The 19,732-nt window shown below is 57.4% G+C and overlaps 2 protein-coding genes across 7 annotated transcripts in view; one reads left to right on the top strand and one right to left on the bottom strand.

Annotated features, from left to right (window-relative positions):
- The window catches only part of C15H1orf226 (chromosome 15 C1orf226 homolog), a 264,987-nt gene extending 248,096 nt beyond the window's left edge, over positions 1-16,891 (top strand). For 4 of the 5 annotated variants that reach the window (XM_047704115.1, XM_047704116.1, XM_047704118.1 and 1 more), the window contains 2 exons: positions 12,404-12,695; positions 13,481-16,891. In XM_047704115.1, the coding sequence (XP_047560071.1) occupies positions 12,404-12,695; positions 13,481-13,955 (767 nt within the window). In that variant the 3' untranslated portion in view covers positions 13,956-16,891. Of the gene's footprint in view, positions 1-7,880; positions 8,463-12,403; positions 12,696-13,480 lie in introns of those variants that run through there. The other variant, XM_047704119.1, reaches the window with a different exon arrangement.
- SPATA46 (spermatogenesis associated 46) lies at positions 5,165-7,971 on the bottom strand. 2 transcript variants are annotated; one of them, XM_047704121.1, is made up of 3 exons: positions 7,748-7,971; positions 6,410-6,523; positions 5,165-5,818 (listed from the first exon to the last, which is right to left on the bottom strand). In XM_047704121.1, the coding sequence occupies exons 1-3, from the start codon at positions 7,848-7,850 to the stop codon at positions 5,292-5,294; spliced, it is 744 nt and encodes a 247-aa protein (XP_047560077.1). In that variant the 5' UTR covers positions 7,851-7,971; the 3' UTR covers positions 5,165-5,291. The 2 variants fall into 2 exon arrangements, with proteins under 2 accessions (XP_047560077.1, XP_047560078.1); XM_047704122.1 differs by lacking the exon at positions 7,748-7,971 and adding an exon at positions 7,599-7,719.
- Positions 16,892-19,732: the final 2,841 nt, after the last annotated feature.

Raw genomic sequence — 19,732 nt, 5'->3', positions numbered from 1 at the left:
TGGGGGAGGGCAGCCCCTTTGGGGCCCCAGATGATGTTGGTCCGATTCCTCAGTGTGGGAGACCCCCCCCCTTGTCCCATCCTGCCTGCAAGCCCAGCTCCTCCGCGTGGAGGCTGCCTCCTTCTCCCTTCCGTGTCTTGCCTCAGGGTCCATGTCGGCCAAGGCTTGTACAGCATCCTCCCCTCGGAGAAAGCCCCCGAGCCCCCGGCCTTACCTCTCAACCTGTCCCCTCCACTGGGCGTTAGTGGTCAGCGTTTACTGCAGGAAAAAAACCAAACGCGAGCTGGTAGCTGAGACTGTTTCTTTCCACTCTTCAGAATCACTGCCATTTTGGTCAGGGACCACAGCCCTGTCCCCTCTTGACCCGTCTTTGACCATCCAGACCTTGTCTAGAGAACGCCATCTCAGCCGGCCGGCCAACCATGGCAGGGAGGCTACGCTCCCTTTGTGACAGTCAGGCCACGAGTGGCTGTTAGCAGATTTAAAGCGGCCTCGAGAGAGAGCCGAGCCATTGCTAGGGTCTTATGTGTGGGGAAGTAAGTCTTCAACCCGGACAACGAGCAACAGACCCAGACAGTAGTATTCTGTGAGGATTCGGTGGTAAGGATGGGGTTGCCCAAAACACAGAGTTTTTCAACCCCGACCTTGCTTTATAATTTATAGAAATGAAAGCATAGCCCTTTTTCTTAAATAGCTGGGTTTCTTCTACACTAGAAAGTCCAAAGGAAAGGAAATACACGTAGCTTTATGGTGGCCTTCCTGGGCACACCAGGGTATTGGCAGAAAGAGGATGGGGTGTGGACGGATGTGTGTGCGCACGTGTGTACAGATAGGCTTGTATACCCGTGCGAGGGAAGGTGAGTACGTGTGTGTGGGTGTGTGAGAAGTGACCGGAGAGAAGAGAGTGTGAATCTTCAGGGCGTTTGGATGACAGCAGAGTTGTGTTGTTTTTCCTAACAGTGTATTTATTTGGAGAGGGGTGGTTCTGTTTATTTCGCTGTCTTTTCTAATTAGCCGTTGGATGGAATAGGTCCAGATACACAAGGAAGAAGCAGGAAGGTGAGAGCCCCAGACTGAAGGAGGTGTTGGGAATCCGGTGTGGCTGAGCCGGCTTCCTAGACCCTCCCCTGGGTGCGGCCTCTCTGAGCGGTAGAATCTTCTAGAGTGTTCGGGACTGTGGAAGGTCTGGCTTCTCGGGGTGCTGTGTGTGAGCAGGAGCCCAGCGTGAAGCCACTGGATTTGTGGAATGTGGCAGGAGAGGGAGGGCTGGGGTGGGGAAGGGCGAGGGTGGGTGGGGAGTAGTTTCAGAAGGGTTTAGAGAAGCTTGCAGAGGGAAAGAAGAAAGGGAATTTAGGAGAGAGTAAGGATTTGAAGAGGCTGTTTGTACCACTGACTCCGGACCCATCCCGGACCCTTGCCCTCGGATGCTCTACGGTGGTTTCCAGCTGCCTCAGCCCCAGCCTCCCCCCAGAGGGGGCCTCCCCTGGAGTGCTGGTTTGCATGTCTGCACCGTCCCCAGTGTGCCTGGGGTGTGGCGACAGGAGACTGGATGGAACTAGGGGCCTTGACGGGTCACCAGCCACCGGGCAGAACAGAGAACAGTGCAGACCTGATTTCCCAGCGACGTCACCCTCTCCTCCCTCCTAGCGTCTTGCTGCCTTCCTCCTTTTTCATCTTTCTGCTCTGCCCTGTAGACAGGACAAGTGGACACCGGGGGGGGGGGGGGACGCCTACCCTCTGGGTGCCTGCCTCAGCCCCTCCCAGGGGCCCGCAGAGTCCTGGGCACGTGAGGCTCTCCCAGGTGCAGAGCCAGCAAAGAATTTCTCTGCACAGAACAGACTGCGTGTTGGGATGAAAACGATACTCCTATCCCTGCTTCTACCAATGCTCTCTGTGAAGCCCCTTCGTAGCTTTCCTTCTCCCCAAGGCTCCTGTTCAGCACTTGTGTTCCTTTGATTTCCTCTTCGCCTGACCGCCTCCTCTCACCCCACCGACCCCAAGCCCTGAAACTCTCGTGTCATTAACTCTGTCGGTTCAACTCTCTGGGACAAGACTCTGTTCATGTAAAGTGCACTTACTCCCTGGATGTCGTCACTAGTCTAGTGGCTTTTGCTAAATAAACCTTTCTTATTTCTAAAAGCTTTTCCATGGTCTTTTCTTACTTCTTCTATCTGCTGCCTGACTTGCCCTCACTTCACCCCCCTTTCCAAGCCAGCAGCCATCAGCTCTGCGAGCCACTGTTCTCAGGGGTGGTGGTGGTCAGAAAACGGGGGAGGAAGGTGGTGGCTTCCGGTGCGATTTAGCTAGACCAGCCTTGCTCATCAGGCGGCTGTGCCGTGGTTTTCCAGGGACAGTGTGGCTTCCCCGGGGGGACATTCGGTGGTGTCTGGAGACAGTTTCGGTTTGAACGAACTGGGGGAAGGATGCGTTTGATAATTAGTGGGTAGAAGCCAGGGACATTGCTAAACATCCTACACACGCAGGAGGACCCCTCACCCCCCAAGAGAGAATCATCCGGCCCCAAATGTCAGTAGTCCCGAGGTTCAGAGGCTTTGGGCTCGTGCCTGCTTCCAGACTCTCCCAAGCCCGGGTCTTTTCACGCTGCAGAGTGAGTGCTTGAAAATTTTGAGTTCTTGAAAAAGTATGACATCATAGATATTTCCAGCTATAACTAAGATCATCTAGATCATAAAATTTCTTGGACTCCCTGACTAAATGTCTGAACTACGCAGTAGGTAGGATTCCGAACGGCCCGGTTCCTGAAATGCCCATCCAGGAGTCAAAACGGGCTCGTCCCCACACCTGGCCGCAGGCATGGTGGTGCCCTTGTCGCTCAGCTCGGCAGAGGGCTGCTGGCTCCCGGGAACTTGGCCTTCCTGCCAGCAGGTGTCACGAAAGGGAGGAAGGCTAGCGAGGGAAGGGCATCAGAGAGATAGAAGCTGCAGGATTTCGAAACCCGACGTCATGGAAACCAGATTACTTTGGCCAGGACGTTTAGCCCCTCGAAGGCAGAGGCCCTGCTGGCCTGGTACTTTGTCAGGCGCGGCCAACTCTGCAGGAAGGCTGAGAGGATCTGATCAACCCTTTGCCCCTTTTCTGAGTGAGGGAACTGAGCCTCATTTTTCTCATCTGTAAAATGGGGACAAAACAGACCACGTAAAGCGGTGATGACGAGTAAATGAGCTGGCATTTTCCGAGCATCGAGCAGAGCGCCTGGCAGGGGCTCAGGGCACCACAGAGCTTACCTGCTAGTTGATTGGGGTGGGGGGGTGCCCATGTGGTCTGTGCCTTTGTGGGCTGTGTGCATTTCCTGCGTGCTGAAACTTCCCTCGGAACTCTGCACTGAGAAAGTCCCTGGGGTTCCCAATGATGCTGGTAAATGTGTGAGAGGCAGAGAGTGCCTAACCTCACACGAAACTCCAGCCCCTGCCGGGCAGTCGGCATGTGCTCTGACCCCCCTGCTTGGACCCTGCCTGCAGGATGGCTTGCTGTCTTTAACAGGCTCCGTGCCTGGGACACATATACCCTGCAGGAGGGAATGTGGGTTGGGCAGGCGGTATGAGGCCAGACAAGAGCTGAGTCATCCTGATTCCCCCACAGACTGAAGGCCACGAGGCCCCCATGTGAGCCCATCCTCTTGCTCCCTTCTCAAGGGCCCCACCAAGGGGATCCACGTGTGCGGGGTTGCACGGAAGGGGAGGTCTTCAGGGGCGTAGGTGACTTTTGCATTTTGGGAAACAGGAAATCAGAGTGAGGACCCCTCTGCTACCCTCCCCTGAGGGGTCCAGGGGGTGACGTCAGGGCTCCCCAGAGAGACCACCCACCCTGGAGTGGGCAGGCTGGGGGTCTGGAGCCCACAGTACAAGTACCCTCTTGGACTCTGGCTGGGATGGTAGCAGGTGGGGAGAGAGCGAGTGGGGAAGGGTCCTGCCACATGGGACGTGATGGGATTCGAGCCCAGCCTCTCACAAAAGAACCATGAGCGGCCTTTTAGCAGGACAGGGATAAGCAGAAGCAGAAAGCAGAGGCCTCTCTGTGGGGCCACTGGAAGGGCAAGGGGCAATCTTCCACCCCAACCTGTTGGCCAACCGGGGGCTGGGGGGAGGCCGAGGTAAAGGGAGGCTTGGTGTTGGGGGCCCCGGAAAAGGAGATGCCCCACAGCGGTGAGAGGGCCCCCTTGGGGCATTAGGGAAGTGAAATGAGAGGTAAATAAGGCCTAAAAATAAGACCATTGAGCATTCAGCTCTCTTTTCTTTTTTAAAACCACGTAATGGGTAAGACAGATGTCCTCCCTGCATCCCTGGTGTTCAGCCACGTTTCTGGGTCAGAGCTGGTAGTGAGGCCGCCTCGGAAATGGGTTGTCCGCCGGGGCTGCCCGCTGCTGCGCTCCTCGGTGACGGGAAGCCGCGTTTTCACACGTGTCCCTGCCTGTTTGCCATGACGCAGCTCAGCCAGGTACAGATGCCCCCCAGGTCAGAAGCAAGTCTGCCATGCTTCAGCAAGCGTGCCTCTTCCAAGTGAAGGATCGTGGGGCACGTGGTGGGGGTAGGGGTGCGCCCGGCCCCACGTGCCTCTTTCTTGCCTTACGCAGGGGGCTGTGTGGTCCTCCCTGTTCCTCCCCTCGGGAGATCTAACAGCCGAGAAGCTTTCAGAGCGCACAGAGGTGCTGCGGGGGGGAGCCTCCCTGTGCCGGCAGTAAAGGGCGTTCACTCTCCTCCCCTCCGGCCGAGCTGTCCCACAGGGGAACCACTGGGGGACCCACCAGTAAGCCAGAGTCTTCGAGGAGCGATCTCATGCTTGTGCTGCCCCAAGAATCACCTAGAAGGTAGCTGAGAGCCCAAAGGCGAGGCTCCCTCCCGCCCCCACCAAGTTTCTGATTCAGTGAAATGAAATGAAATGAAATGAAATGAAATGAAATGAAATCTGAGATTTCATTTCTAGCAGATTCTTAGGGGATGCTGACGCTGCTGATCTGGGTACCTCACTTTGAAAAGAGCCCCTAGAGAGGCTCTTCTCAAACTTGAGGAGAAGAGGGGAAGGGAAGGCGGGAGGGGCGGCAAGGGGGACCTGCTGTTGCTCAGCAACCGTTCGCCAAAGGGGGCATGGGATGGGGACCGGGAAGGACCACAGGTGGATCCAGGTGACCCAGGACTTGACAGAAGGCTGTGACTAACTTGGGTTTATTGACATCTCTCTGGAGGCATGAACGAGCTTCCTCCCCACTTTACCTGAGGCGCCCACTAACAGGACAGCTGCCACCCCCAGTCCCCAGCCCCCAACCCCCAACCAGGCTACTTAAAGGCCTGGCAGTTGCCTGAGGAGAGCCGGTCCCCGGGCCGGGCCGTCTGCTCCTTGCCCCAGAGGGTTTTGAGCTTGCGGTAGTACACCCTGCAGCTGAAGCCCTCCCTGAAGCCCCCCTTGATGTGGCTCTTGAGGGAGTGCAGAGTGGGGTACATGCGGCAGCAGGCCGCACACTTGTAGCCGCTCTGCTGGGCCGGGTGCCACCTGGAGGCCGTGAGAATGTCCTGGGACGTGATGTAGTCCGTGGAGTCCAGGCCATGCCTAGACTTCTTGCTGGCCTCTCGGGGGGAGGTGTTCTCTGGGGAGGAAGAGGACGAGCAGATGCTCTCAGCCAGGTCCTCGGGAAGGCAGCTGTCCCCCCTGCCCTCGTCCCGCTGCACCTCCAGGAAGCTGTAGGCCTCCAGCTGGCTCTCCTGGTCTGTGCAGACAAAGTAGCTGTAAGGGGAGAACCAGGGCCGGTAGATGGTGCAGTTCCGCCTCAGCTGCTCCCCGTTCTGGGGGTCCCTCAAAATGCAGTCTGCGGAGGAAAGGGTCGGGTTTGAGCGCAAGGCCCCAGGGTGTCCAGGGGTGGAGGGGCCGGGAGGAGCAGAAAGGCAAGCGGCCGTGAGTCAGGTGTGGTCCAAGGGTCTCCCCCTGCGCCCCCTCGACTGCAGTTCTGAGAGTAAGCAGGAGTCGGGGTGGCGAGAGCCGCCCGAGACCCTCGTCCTCCACTCCCACCAGTGGCAGTTGGGTGTCGGGGGTAGAGACCACTTGCATTCACTAAGCCTTGGCCTTGGCCAGGTGCTTCTACCCCGGTGGACACCTCACCTCCCCTTCCTCTAAGGGCGGGCAGGTGGCTCAGTGGCTCCCCAGCGCCCCTTTCCCACACCCCGTGGCCACGGCCATTGTCCCAGCCTCCCTGTCTGTCCGTCCGCAACAGCCCACCCCAGGCGGAAGCTGCAGTTTCACCCCCAGCTCGGGAGACGGGCCTGTGGGGGCCTGTGGGGACCTGCGGAAGGGAGGACCAGGAAGGCTAGGGCAGGGCGGGGGGAAGCACCCTTCCTGGAGGGGAGCAGCCTTGCCCCTCCAGCTTCTCACAGGTGCCTGCCCAAGGCAGAGAAGGCCTCACCTGGAGAGAACCCCAGGTTCTGCACCCCGAGCCGGAACGCGCTGCTGTGGTACAGGGCTGGCAGGGCCTGAGCTGGGCTGGACGCCTCGGAGGGTAGTGCAGTCTTTGCAATGTCTGGGTTAGGGAAGAAACTCTCTGGTGAGCTGCGTGAGGCTGGGAGTCCTCTTCTTGGTGACCAAGCCCCCAAGACGTACCTAGAGGCTCTACCTTGGTACTTTATGACATTGCAAAGCTGAAGACAAACAGCGCCCTCTTTTGCACCCAGATAAGCAGAACTATTCTGGGTGGCGTCCTGGGGAAATCCAAATGGGGCATTTTCATGGAGATCTGGGAAAGATTTTCTCCACGGGAGAGTTTTAGATACAGACCAGATGACCGCTTTCTGCCCTGCCCATCTTTCTCTTGACCTTCCTGAAGCTTGGTTTGTGTGTGTACTTTGTGTGTGTGTGTGTGTGTGTGTGTGTGTGTGTGTGTGTGTCTGTCTGTCTGTCTGTCTGTGTTCCAGCCTCGGAGCTTCCTCCGGGATCCAGGGGAGGGAGTCTGGTCACAGATCACATAGCTATATTACATAAAGCTATGTGGTTTCTCCAACTGAAAGCATTTCCCGCCCACAGCCCAGGAGTGTTCAGGTGGACTCTGGCCATGTGAACACGCTGATGGCTGCTAACACTTGGTAAAAAGCCAGCCTGCCTCCACTCCCAGAGTGGAACCAGAGCTCAGTCTGGGAAGCCACTGTGTAAGGGTCCTCTGGACAGGCACATGGGTGTTTAGGAGAGCTGGCTGTCCTCCTCCAGCTGTAACAGGCACACCTCTCCAGGAACCACCCGGAAGCCTTGTTACCCATGCAGGTTCCTATTCAGCAGGTCTGGGGGCAGCCTGAGCTCCTGCATTGCTAACAAACTCCCAGGTGAGGCCCACAGGGAGGCCCGCAGACCACACTGGGATCAGCGGGTCCTTAGACAGTCCATCTCAATTCCCTGCTGTGCTACTCAGGCACCCTGCCTCCTAGGTTGCTACTGATGGGGTGGGAAGCCTGTCTCTTCTCCGGCTTATCCCAGCAGGGCTTCAGCAAGTCCCTGCCCTACAGAGACAGTCACCTGAGATTCTAGAGGGAAAGAAAAACTGGACAACAAATGTGTTCCCCCATCCTTCCCTTGCCAGAAATGAATAAACATCAGGAACTACTTACCATGAGTGCAGCATTTTGAAAAATTATTTTCTCCCCATGTGTAATTTGACTTTCTCACTAAATCGTAGTCCTGTAACATGATCTGGTAGAGTACTCAAAAGCTTCCAAAAAACCCACATTTTTGTGGCCCTAGTGGCACCAGAGTTTACCTGGCAAGCTGGTGGCGTGTGAGGACATAATGTCAGGAAAAGTGCTCAGAGCTGAGGAAGAGATTCGAGGTCCAGAAATGCTGAGGAGTGAGAAGTTCTCCATGTTCGGACTACCGTCGGGTATGGAGATCACACATCTGTTCCCCGGAGGCTGGTTGGGTTGTCCAGACGATGAACATTCTCAGTACAGTTGACATCACAAGAGGGTCCCATGATTCCACTCGCTGGCCAGGCCGTCCCTTTCAAAGACGGGTGGAGTCTCTTAAATTTTAGAAAGAGTTTTTTGGACTTGTCATACCTCATCATCCTGCCTCGATTGAGAATACCCAGGGGGAAGGAAGCCTGTGGCAGAGATGCGACCACGATGTAATCTGTTGACTCCCATCCCATTTATCTTTGGTGTCCTTTTGTGTCCTTGTGTTCACCACCCCCCAACTCTGGGGACCTCTGTCCTCTCTGAATAAGCTTCTTGCTCAGCTTCTCCTTCATCTGCCTCACCTCTGCTATCAGGTGTTTTTGTTCTTTCTGCTACTGAGTTTGGAGTAGAATTTTTACATTTTCTCTGGAAATCGTTTGAAAGTGGCAAAAAGTTGCAAAACTAAAACCAATTGTTGTGCATTCTGTATCCGGGTTTTCCTATTGTTAACATTTCGCCCCTTTTGCTTTGTCAACCCCCTCCCTCCGCCCCACGCTTGGTGGGCTGAGCTATTCCAAGGTAAGTTACAAGCATCATGGCCTTTTGTGCCTAAATACTTCCGGGCACTGCCTAATAGGGACGAGGTAACGTTTTAAAGGGCGGTATTGTCTGTTTTTAGCAAATGACTACAACACGAGCAGGCAGCTTACTCAACACCATTTTCTCCTTATGAGCAGTTTGCCGAGGGACTGAACCCCAAGTGGCCAGGTTGCTTCTTCTCTCTGCTTCGCTTCTGTCCTACCCCAGCCTAGCCTGCTGCGGGTGGAGGGGGGGTAAGGGTGAAAGGTGATCCCGCCATTTTGAAGATAAGCTCCGTTGTAGAGCGTCACAACAGGTGCAGACTAGGTACAGAGAGTGCATTTGAACGAACTGTGCAGCTGCTTGGGCTGCGTGGAGAGACGTGGCCCAGTCGTGGCGCACGTGCATGCGCGCGTGAGCTTCTGGGTGTGAGAGCCCAGAGTTGTCTTCCTGTTGGTGTCTGCCCGCAGGACTTCAACGTTGCAGGACAGGGTGGAGAACCTCACTGCCTCCCGCAGAGCCTGGCTTGGAGACTTAGAAGGTGTGGGAATTTAGTGGACACCATGGACTTGGGCAGCTTTGAGGGAATTGGTGGTTTGATTTGATCTTGTGGTGCAAAGGAAGATCCTGGGGCCCGGGGAACTGGTGTGCATGAGTTCTCACCCCACTCTGCCATTAGCAACCTGTGCAGCATCAGGCAAACCTCCCTGCCACCGTGTCCTCTTATTTTACTCATTTAGATGCTTGGAATGGTCTAAACCCGGGTGGTTTGTGTGCAGAAATGGGACAGGAGAGTAATGAGCGATGCACACAGGATCCAGAAGATTTTGAATTTCATCCTGCAGGAGTGGGAGGGGGGTCATTGAATTCTTTCCACTGCCAGCTTGGGAACGTCAGACACACTTCCTATAAAGGGGGCTCAGAGTACTGGGGAACACACGTGAAGCTGCCTCGGTGCCTGTTTCTAGAGTTTTTACAAAAACCAGACACTTCCGGTCTTGGGATTGAAGAGTTCGTGGGAACCTGCTTGTCCAGGGTTTTCTCGCATGTTATACCCTCCTGGTATGTTGTTGCTGGTGGCCGGGGACAGGAGGGGACAGTCCCAGAGTAGTCGGCCACTACATAAAATGTGTCTCTCTCTCGTTTGCTTCCCACCTGCTTTCCGAGCCCCTTTCTCGGACAGGTAAGAGACCGTCTTTCTGATGGACGACGTACGTCACAGATGCTTGGCTCTGCTCGGACATGTGCATGTGGGGGTGTCGTGGGGTGGGCCACCAGGTTGGGCAATCATCGTTTCTCTTTCCATCGTCATCATTACATTCTGAACCACCCCACGTCTAGTCCAGGGGGAAGGACGGAGTGTGGGGTCGTTAGTGCCATCAGCAGGAAAGGTGCTCATGGCACACCTGAGGGTGTGGAAGCAAAGGAAGCCCCCACCAGAGCCCCACATCCGAGAGCAGACCGCTTGTTCCCGGGTTGACCTCGGCAGAGGAGGTAATGAGTGGCTTCTGTAAATGGTAAAGCCTCGGGAACAGTTTCTCTACACCATCTGCCCGTAATGTGGTCAGGTTTTAAGGATTCCTCTCAAGAGCCCATTCTATTAAGCCAAACTTACTAAATGGCCAACTCCTGTGCTGAGTGCTCCAGAAAGTTAAAAAAAAAAAAAAAAAAGTCATTGAGGATACTCCCGTCTCCTCCAGGAGCTCCCCACTTGGTTTTCAAGACGAGATGCGTTGGCCAGAAAGACACAGGGAATTGCAAAGAACACATAGGACAGGTTTTCTTTAAATTACTGAAGAATTCAGCGTAGACATTTGGGAAGGTAGCGAGCAAGAAGTACAGGAAATCTACAGTGGGGCGTGATCCTGTAGTTACTTGTGCTTATTAGGAAGTTTTTCAGGTAAGAGGAGCTCACGATTCACGAGTCACTTGGGGTTTGTTTTGGTTACTTACACTTGCAGAAATGAGCAGGTCTGCTCTGTACATTCACATGACACCAGTAAGGAGACCGGCTTGTTTGCATCAGAGTCAGGAAGTGGCAGGGGTGGGAGGGGGGTGTGCCTTCCCCGGCCAACCTCTTTTGGACACTTGCCCTGGTTTCATGGTGGCCCAAATACACTTGCTGGTTTGGAGGGAAATAGTTAAATGCTTTCATGGCCAAGGGCTTCTCTGCAAGTCCACAGATTTTACGATTAAAGAAAAGCTAGGATACAGGACACGATAGAGAAAGCATGCAGAAGTGGGTGATGGTGTGGCGAGATCGTGCTCTTCGTAGAGTCACAGGAGCTGATGACCCCATTGGGGGCTGGGCTGGAAGTCCTGCTGGTGCGGTGTGGCCACACCTGGAGCCCAGGCCGCCTCACCCAGTCAGCTCTGTGCCCCAGACCCCGGGGTGGTTCTACCCCAGTTCCCTAGCACGGGCCCCACTGTGGTGACTTCCCTGTGTGCAGCAGACGCACAGACCTCGGGGGTGGGGTTCGTCCTCTCTGCTCCCTGCAGTTTCCTGCTGCCGCCCAAAGACCTTTACAGGAGGGCTTCTCTAGCTCCGGTGCAGAGGGGGCATGTCTGCTGAAACTACAGTAAAGGGAAATGCACCCCCAGGACGGGGACTCAGCAGTGCAGGGCAGAGAGAGCTACTTGATGCCAAATTCAACAGAAGCAGCAGCGCACCCCAAACTCACTCACTCTTGGGAAGTCTCAGCGTGCGTAGGCACTTGGAGGTGGAGATCAAGAACAGAGTCTGTGCTCAAGTGTTACCTCTTCTTCCCCCAGATCGGCAGAGTATCTAGAGTAGGTGGTAGGGACAGAAACGTCACGTGTGCCTCCAAGGCCCCAAAGAATGGATCTGTCTTTGGAGGACGGAGCTTGACTTCTCGGTGGGGGAGGACACCCTGATACGAGCATGTGGACAGTGTGGCTTAAAGCCCCAAGAACCATTCGTTCCGGTGACAACCCTTAGAGCTATGATCTTGACCTCTGTGGTTCTCCCATCTGCAGAATGGGTCTGGCAGTTTGAGAGATTTATTGAGCACCTTCTGTATACCCGACCAAGCTAGTTGTTAAGGATACGAAGGTGAATGAGATGTGGCCTTGTTCACAGCCTGGTGGGTCTGCCTGCTGCCCTTGGAGTTAGTCCTTCAGACTGAAGTTGGGGAGAGAAGGGCCATCTCTGAGGCTGCTCTTGCATGACGCCAGGCCACGGGAAGGCCGTGCAGAGGGTGAGAATGGCGGAGTTCTTGTTCAGCCCCTCCGGTCATGGCCCTGTGACCTCAGGCCCAGCAGACAGTTCTTCGCGTCCATAAGTAGGATTCCTCCCATGGCCCAGCTCTCTGGCTGGTCGTGAGGCTGCGGTCAGGCTCCTCCTGCTCCCGTGGGTGTCAAGGCTTCGACATGAGCCGGTCCGGAGCCCCCACCCGGCATCTCTGCATGCAGCCGCCCATGCTCCCACGTTCCTCTTCAGGAGAAAGGGAGCCTGTTTTCCCACAGAGAGAATGTGCCCCACGGGTGGCCTTCAGCGGGGAGCTTCTCACGTGAGCCTCCTCCAGCTTTGGCCCCTGTGCCAGCGTCCGCTCAGCTGGGTTCACAGTGACAGAAAATACCATAGTTCATTTCTTCGTTATTTTTTCTTCAGAGGGCTTGGTGGCCCCAAGGTCAGGGGTCAAGCCAGGAGTCAAGGAGGCAGGTGTAAAGGGATAAATTGGGGGGAAGTGGTAGGTTTAAGGCTGGAGCTTGTCACCAATGGACCGGGCGGGGTGGAGCTGGAATGGCTCGTCCCACATCCCATCTGGAAAACCCACGCAGAAGGGTTGAGAGCGTCTCTGCGGGTTCTCCCCCGAGTGTTTCCAAAGCCTGGGGCAGTGACAGCTGTGGGTGCGGTGTGCGGGCAAGAGGCCGAGCAACCCGTCCCGGCTCACCGCAGCCCTCTTCCCCTCTGTTTGCAGTGGACCACGGCATGTTCGAGAACATGAACGCCGCCCACGCCCCAAAGCTGCAGCCCAGCTGCTCCTTCCCCCACCTGTCCCGGCTGGCGGCCCCCAGCTCGGCCGCCCCGGGATCGGGGGTCTGGGTGGGCAGCAGTCAGCACCTCAAGAACCTGGGCAGAGCCGTGGGGGCCAAAGTCAACGACTTCCTGCGGAGAAAGGAGCCCTCGAGTCTGGACGGTGCAGGCGCCATGGAGATTAATAGGACTGCGGGGGCCCGGCTGGCCGGCGGGGTTTCGGGCGAGGAGGCCAGGTGAGTGCAGGTGGGGGGCGGCTGGCAGAGCTCCGAACTGACCCCGGGCCTCCAGAGAGCACCTCTGAGCAGGGCACATGAGCTCGCCCTGCGGAGGATGGAGCTGGGCTGTGTCCCTGGTTGGTGGCTGCCCCCCCGGTCACGATGGCCGAAGTTTACCAAGCGCCCATCAGGCGTGCACAAGCGCCAGGCCCCACGCACCCCTAACCCCTGAAGCAGCCCAGATGGTTTCCATCTCGCACAGAACCAGGTTCAGAGGGGTGAGGTTATGGAGTCAGTAGTGGGCACAGCTGGATTCGAACCCCAGCATTGCCCGAGGCTCCCAGGGTGGATGCTAACACCCAGCCACAGCTTCGAGCCACTGCTCTGCTGGTGGTAGGGGAAGAACGTGGGCGTCCCTGGGACCCACTGAGGCAGGGGAGGGAGAAGCGTGCTGGGGTCACCAGGTCCCTTCTAGGCCTTGTTTTCCACACCTGCTATGCTCCTCAGCGGGCAGTGTCCCCCGTAGGGCTCATGGCAAAGCTCTGATGTGACACAGCTCGCCGGTGGTCCCAACGGCAACACGTAGCTGCTGTCAGCGCTGAGCAGGGGGCGGAGGGGAGGACAGGGGGTCACCAGGGAAAAGGCAGTGGTGCTCCAGCTGCCACAACCCACAGAGCAAACCGAGCAGGGGTGCGCTTGCTGGGTGGGCGAGCCATCGTGCGGTGGGAGCTGGAGAAGCAAGGATGGGGCGGGGGTCTCACCATCCTCAGAGCTCCCGGGCCTGTTGTCATCAACCCCCCCAGGTCAGCCTCGCCCGATGCATTCCCTCGGCTGGATCCTCCGCCTCCCATCACCAGGAAGCGAACCCCTCGGGCCCTGAAGACGACGCAGGACATGCTGATTTCATCACAGCCCGTCCTGAGCAGCCTGGAGTACGGGACAGAGATGTCTCCTGGGCAGCCCCAGGACCCCCTTCCCACTGCTCCACCCGAAGCCCCCCTGGAAATGGTGGACAAGGGCGAGGCTCTGCCCAATGGAGAGGTTTCCCTGTCCGTGCCTGACCTGATTCACCAGGACGGCCAAGACGAACCCAAGCCGAAGATGACTGAGTGTGGAAGGGCCTCCTCCCCGGGCTTCCTGGAGAGGAATGGCCTCAAACTCAGCCCGAGCCCCCCCGACCTGGCCGAGCCGCTGGAGGACAGCAGCTCCCCTCCTCGGGCACGGACCTCCAGCCTTGACAATGAGGGCCCGCACCCAGACCTGCTGTCCTTTGAATAGGGCCTCTTCTTCCTGCCAAGCACCCCCCCTTCCCCTCTGCCATCTCCTTCCCTGGTCTCCCTAGCCCCACCCTGGCTCTGTGTGCCCTTTGCTCCCTGGTGCAGAGATCAGCAGAGAGCTGGTCCCCCCGTGTGGGCTGTGCAGGGCCAAGAGTCCCTCAGTTGTCCTTGTCAAAGGCTCATTTTCTGTAAACCAGAGGACAGGTCCTCTGGGTGCTGGCTACAGCCCCGGGGTGTTGGAGCACCTCTACTCCCACGCTGCCCTGACTTCCCACTGTGCCCCTGCCCCTCTCCTTCCACAGTCTGGTTACTCTCTCCTGCCGCGGCTGAGGGAATCTGGCTGGGTGGGAAATGATGGGTTTGGCTGATGATGGGCCCAGCCTGGAAAGCGGCCTACCCTGAGTGCCGCCCAGCTACCATTCCGCCCGGTCCTGAGACCACGGAGGCCCCAGGTGGTTGCCTTGCATCTGCCCTTTGGGTGCAGGCCAGAGGAGACACCAGGCCTGAGACCCGGAGGCAGCCTGGTTGCTGGCAGTTCTCGGGGTGTTTCCCATCCGGCCAGTTGGGGAATGCACCAAGCCCCCTGGGATGGGGCCCAGAGCCAGGCACTGGGGGAAAGGGGTACGACCTGGCACATGTGGGCTCCAGGCGTAGAAGGGGAGGCCGGGGCACCCTTGCTGCATGAGGACAGGGCTAGGTGGGCCCTGCAGAGGCAGCCGAGCAGGCCACCATCCTGCTTTGGGGGAAGGCCCGGGAACTTGGTGTCCAGGCAGCTGGCCCCAACAGAACCTGGGGCCGAAGTCGTGGAGAAGACAGGATGAGGCCAGAGCAGTCGCTGGGGGCTCAGGGCAGTTTTCAGGGACCACCCCATGGCCTGAAATGAGGCAGAGGTAGGGTCCGGGTATGGTAAGTGTCAGAGCTGGGGTGACGAACATGAGACTGGGATGTGGCAGGACCTGTGGGACAGGCTCCCTCTTACCAGGCAGGAGGTGTTTGCGCTCGTGTTCAAATGGCCTGTGTCTCCCGTCTCCCTCAAGCAGCCTCTGCCCTGCCTTCCCCTGGCCCAGATGCCACGTGGTCCTCTCTGCATCCCGGCCTTCGGAATCTATGTCTGGGACCAACCCGGTTCATCCAGCATTAACCGGCGCCTGCCCTCCTGGGTTAACCCACTTTTATGTTCCTCTCTCCCACCAGGGACCCTGTCGTGCTGTCTTCCTGTGGCCAGGAAACCCTGTCGGGGGGAGATCCCAACCCTGGGGGCCTTTGCAGCAAGAAGAGAACCTCCCTTTTGTTGAACAGGGTGGCTGGCTGCCTGGAAAAGCCTGGCGTGGCCCGTCCAGCCGTGGCAGCCGGTGGGCAGTCTTCCTCCTGGGCCTCCTGCTGCCGCCCCTTTTCTGTCCATTGTTCAGCTCCCCCTGCCCCCCAACACTGCTCACGTTGTCCCATCACCCAGTTCCCGCTCCCTGCCCTCCCCACCTCTGTGTGTGACATCCAAGCAAACTCCTCTGGACCCAGGAGCCTGGTGGGGGGCGGCTCAGCAGGGTGCCGGCAGCCCTTCTGGTGTTCTTGCTTCTGGAGCCTCCTGCCCCATCTCGCACCCCGTCTTCCGTTGCCCCAGAAAGCCAGGCTGTACTGTGTGCTCCTGGCAAAGCCTCGGCTCCGTTTCCCACGAGGGGCTCTGCAGGCCGGGTGCCGTGGGCAGGGCAGGTACTGAAGGTCTAGATCCTGCCACCTTCCTCCAAGAACGTCACGAAGATATGATCTCTGACCCCGAGACTCAGAAGTTCTCAGGACTAGCATTTGGAAGCCTGTGAGTTCTCCCAGAACAGCTTGGGGTTTTGCACACAACACAGAGCTGGGGACGGGGGCAGAGAACCTAAGGGCGTGTGCTGGGAGCTTCCATGCCAGAAGATCTGTTTGCTTTTCGGGTGGGAAACTTAGCAAAGCCTTGGCCCCTGGGGCTTCTGCCCCAAAGAACAGGGTGGCCCCCGCCCCGTGACACGGCGGCCCATCCTGCTGAGAGCTGGCGGGCCTGGGCTGGCTTAAGCACGCTGCTCTCCATGCCACACCCAGCCCCTGCTGAGGTCCTGGACCTCAGACTCAGGGTTAGCCCAGGGATCCTCCGTCGTCCCAGGACCATTGCCAGATGACGCTGGAGTTCCTCAGACTCGTGTCTGATGCCCAATAAGGGCCGACGGGACCCTGCTCCCATCTTTGGCATCTCTATGATCTCCACCCAGGCCATCGACCTCCCACCGGGGCTGGGGAGGCAGCGATGCTGCCATCTGGAGGAGGGGGGCTCAAGCCTGAAGTCCCAGCCTAGATGCGGCCGGTAATGCCTGGTGCTAGGGGCTGAGTGCTGCCCCCAGGCGGCAGCAATGACAACTTCTAGCCCTCCTGAGGGCCTGGCTCTGAGCGGCTTCCTGAGTCTGTCTCAACAGCCTGACCTCACTGTGGTCACAGGGTCCCCCCCACGCCCCGCCAAACACATCCTCATAGTGAGTCCAGCTTCTCACTATGGGCCGCTTGGGTGGCCTGGTCGACGCAAGGGCAGGATAATGAGAAACAAAGGACCTATCTTCTGAGCCTGCATAAGGGAGTTGGGGGCACAGAGTCTCTTCCCTCCCTGTTACCCACCCCCAGCCCCACTATTGGCACCTAGCCTTCCCCTGATAAATCACAGGTGAGCTTCCAGAACCTGGCAGGAGAGTGGCGCGCTCCCCTGCACAGAGAGAGAGGTGTCTGTGTGATGCACGTGGACGGTATGAAGGACAAATGGGCGTATGGCCCATCGGCTTTGAAAGAACAAAGAGCTTGGCCCCAGTCTGGGAGAGGAAGATTACAGATCTGAGTATTTTCTAGAGATTTTATATTTATATTTTTAGTAGTGTTCTGGTAGAAAAACTGCAGAATAAAACGATCTGGTTTGGTTTCGTCCATTGGCTTTGGTTTCTCCGGACTGAGGGGAAGTGGTCGGTTTTCTCAAGGCTGGCTTGTTGGTGGGCGAGCACTGGCCTTTTGGGTTAGGAGCCTGGGCTGGTGAGACAGAGGAACCCTGAGGCTGGTGGGCACTGTCTGCTGACCTCCCACCAGAGGCCCTCGGGGGAAGTGATCTCAGGTTTCCCCCTCCATGAGTCCCCCTAACTGGCTGGCCACTAAGCATCCCTCTTCCAACCTGACCATCATGTGGCTGTTGGAGGGGCGACATGACGGATGCAAGTGGACCCCTGGATTGTCCTCTAGGCTGTGACTTACCCGGGGCACAGCCCTCTTCCCCGGAGGAGGGGACAGGGCTGTGCCTGTGCACATGGACCTCCTTCAGAGGGACCAGAGCTGCTGGCTGAGGTACCTCCCCACCCTGGAGCAACCTTGACACTCGGTTACTGGACGGATTCTTGCTGCTCTGAGGCCAGTGTTGGGCCCTGGGACCCGGAGGCCTCACACAGCCAAGAGATGGCCGGGCCTCTAACCACCTGAAAAGGGAGGAAGTGGAGAATGGATGGGAGTGGGGACAGGAAAAAGGGCCTTTCTTCTGTTCACAGAAGCCATACACCTTTTTAAAGGGGGCCTGGCTCTGTCCCTTTGCTCAGGTGAGAAGGGTGGATTCTACAGCTCAGCACGTGGGGTCCCAGGCTCCACATCCGAAACGCTTCGGGCAGGAGGCCCCCAGCCTTTTCTGCATTGAGTTCCTCTCAGTGTTTCCGAGGATGAAGAAGACAATGGTCCCGAAGGCTGCCCGCCTGCTTCCACCCAGCGGGGCATGGCACATTGTTCTGGAAAGGCAGCAGAAACGCAGACACCAACCCCACACATTCCACGCATGGGGTTGGGAGGGAGCATTGAAATCACTTAAAATAGCAACCTTTTCTCTAGGTCCAAGCCCCAGCAACTACTCCTCAGGTAACTTCTCTGACTGACGGCTCCCCGGATGGGCTTCTGCGGGCATTCGGGTGTGAAATACACCTTTCCCATACCTTTCTTTTCCACTGTGAGGCAAAGTAGATATTTGGGGCGAAGATCAAATAGGGAAAATTGTAGCAAAACGTTTTTTTGCAAGTGTAGAAACAGCCGTGCCTCTTCATGCTTCTTCATGCGGTGCTCCAGGCTGAGCTGATGGTCTAGAAAGCTGGGTGCAAAGATGGATTTGTTCATACAACGTATCCGAGCCCCTCCAGGAGCCCAGTGCTGTCTGGTGCGCAGCGGTAACCTGGTGGGAAAGGGCTACCTCATTCTCTCCATGTCGGGAAGGGGTGAGGACACCGCAGAACCCGCCCTCTGGGACAGACAGGCTATGTTAGCAGGGTACCAAAATGCGGCAGAAGCATCGAAGGGGGCAGTGAATTTCAGCTCGTAGTGTCCTTCCCTCTGAGCTCAACCTTCCAGTAACTGCTGAAGATAACCAACAAAGCAGAGGTCATCGAGAAACCCACTTCATTCCTGAGGTCCGTTCACGGGCTGCTGGGAGCCCCAGCTGGTATTTGGAATTAATGGAACCCGCTAATCCGGGACGGCTCCCCAGACGCTGCTCCCAACTCTGAGAATGCCTTCTGGTTCAGTTTGCTCTCAGGCTTTGGAATTCCTTTCAGGTCGGCGAATCCTGGGACTGTTCTAGAATGCTCTGTGGTTTGACTCCGTGTCCTGTCCATCCCTGTCTCTAGTCCAGCTGGTGGCCGGGGATGACTCAGCAATGGTTTATCTTTGAGATTCAGTCCCCTGTGGTCCCCTGGGCTTCACTCTGCCAGCAGCATGTGGGGTGCCCCACGCAGAGCCCCCGCTGGGCTCCCCTGGGAGCGGGAACAAGTAATTAAGTCTGCACAAAGAAATTCAGCCCTGGGAGATGACTCCCCGCCTCCCCCCAGACAGTGTCCTACGTGCAGATGGCCTTTCCCATCTTTCATCTCTCCCATGGAAATGCACTCGGGAAACTTTAATTTAGGTTGTTCAGGGGAAGCATCGCTGAGTGCTTTGCCCCTTCACCGTGCCCTCCTCCCCGCTGCCCCTCGCACTGGGACACGTCGTGAGAGCCCAGAGTCCCCGGCATGGACTAATGAGAAAATTCCTCCGTGTTGGGTATCTAGGGCTCGTCCCTCCTGGGACACAAATCCTCTTTGTGTCCAGCTTATCTCCAGCTGCTGCCATGATAAATGGTCCAAGTGGAGGGAGCCCGGGCTGGCCCTGTCCCACGGGACGAACCCCCTGGCGGTTGCCCACAGGGCCCCGGAAGCCAGCTTGAGGGAGGGTTGAAAGACCCGCTCGGGCGCACCGGGCTGCTTTCTCTCTCAAGGGAGGTGCCTGCGGAGTGTGTCTGTTGCAGACCAGGAAGCACAGCCAGCATTTTCTCCTTGGAAACAGCCAGAAAGGGGGAAAAATAACCAAAATGGAAAAGCAGCCCCACCCCCAACAAACCGCACTGGTCTGGTTTTGTTTTTACCATTTAACCAGTTAGCCATGGTCGGGTCGTTTGCTACCCTCTTCCTTAAGGCACCGTCCAAGTTTACCACCTTGTTCTCTCTGGGTTTCCATGGGTTCCCCAACTCCTGTCAGCCCTGTTAGGCCCAGGGGAGTGTCCGGCCGGCTTCTAGGGCTAACTCTCGGCTGTGGCTCCGTGGGCCTGGTTCGGAGTGGTCCAGGTCACCGGGAGACCTGTGGAGGAGCAGCCTGGACCTTGGAGATGGGGGGACATGAGCCCCGTGGGTGCTGTGAGCGGCTCCCAGCTTCAGCCAGCATCTGAGCTCCCTCTGCATCCCGAGCCCACGGGGGACAGACCCAGGTGCTGGA

Source organism: Lutra lutra, chromosome 15, assembly GCF_902655055.1.
Source record: "Lutra lutra chromosome 15, mLutLut1.2, whole genome shotgun sequence".
NCBI classification, from domain to species: domain Eukaryota; kingdom Metazoa; phylum Chordata; class Mammalia; order Carnivora; family Mustelidae; genus Lutra; species Lutra lutra.
The sequence above is the reverse complement of the archived record's forward strand: the minus strand, read 5'-3'. Positions and strand labels throughout refer to the sequence as shown.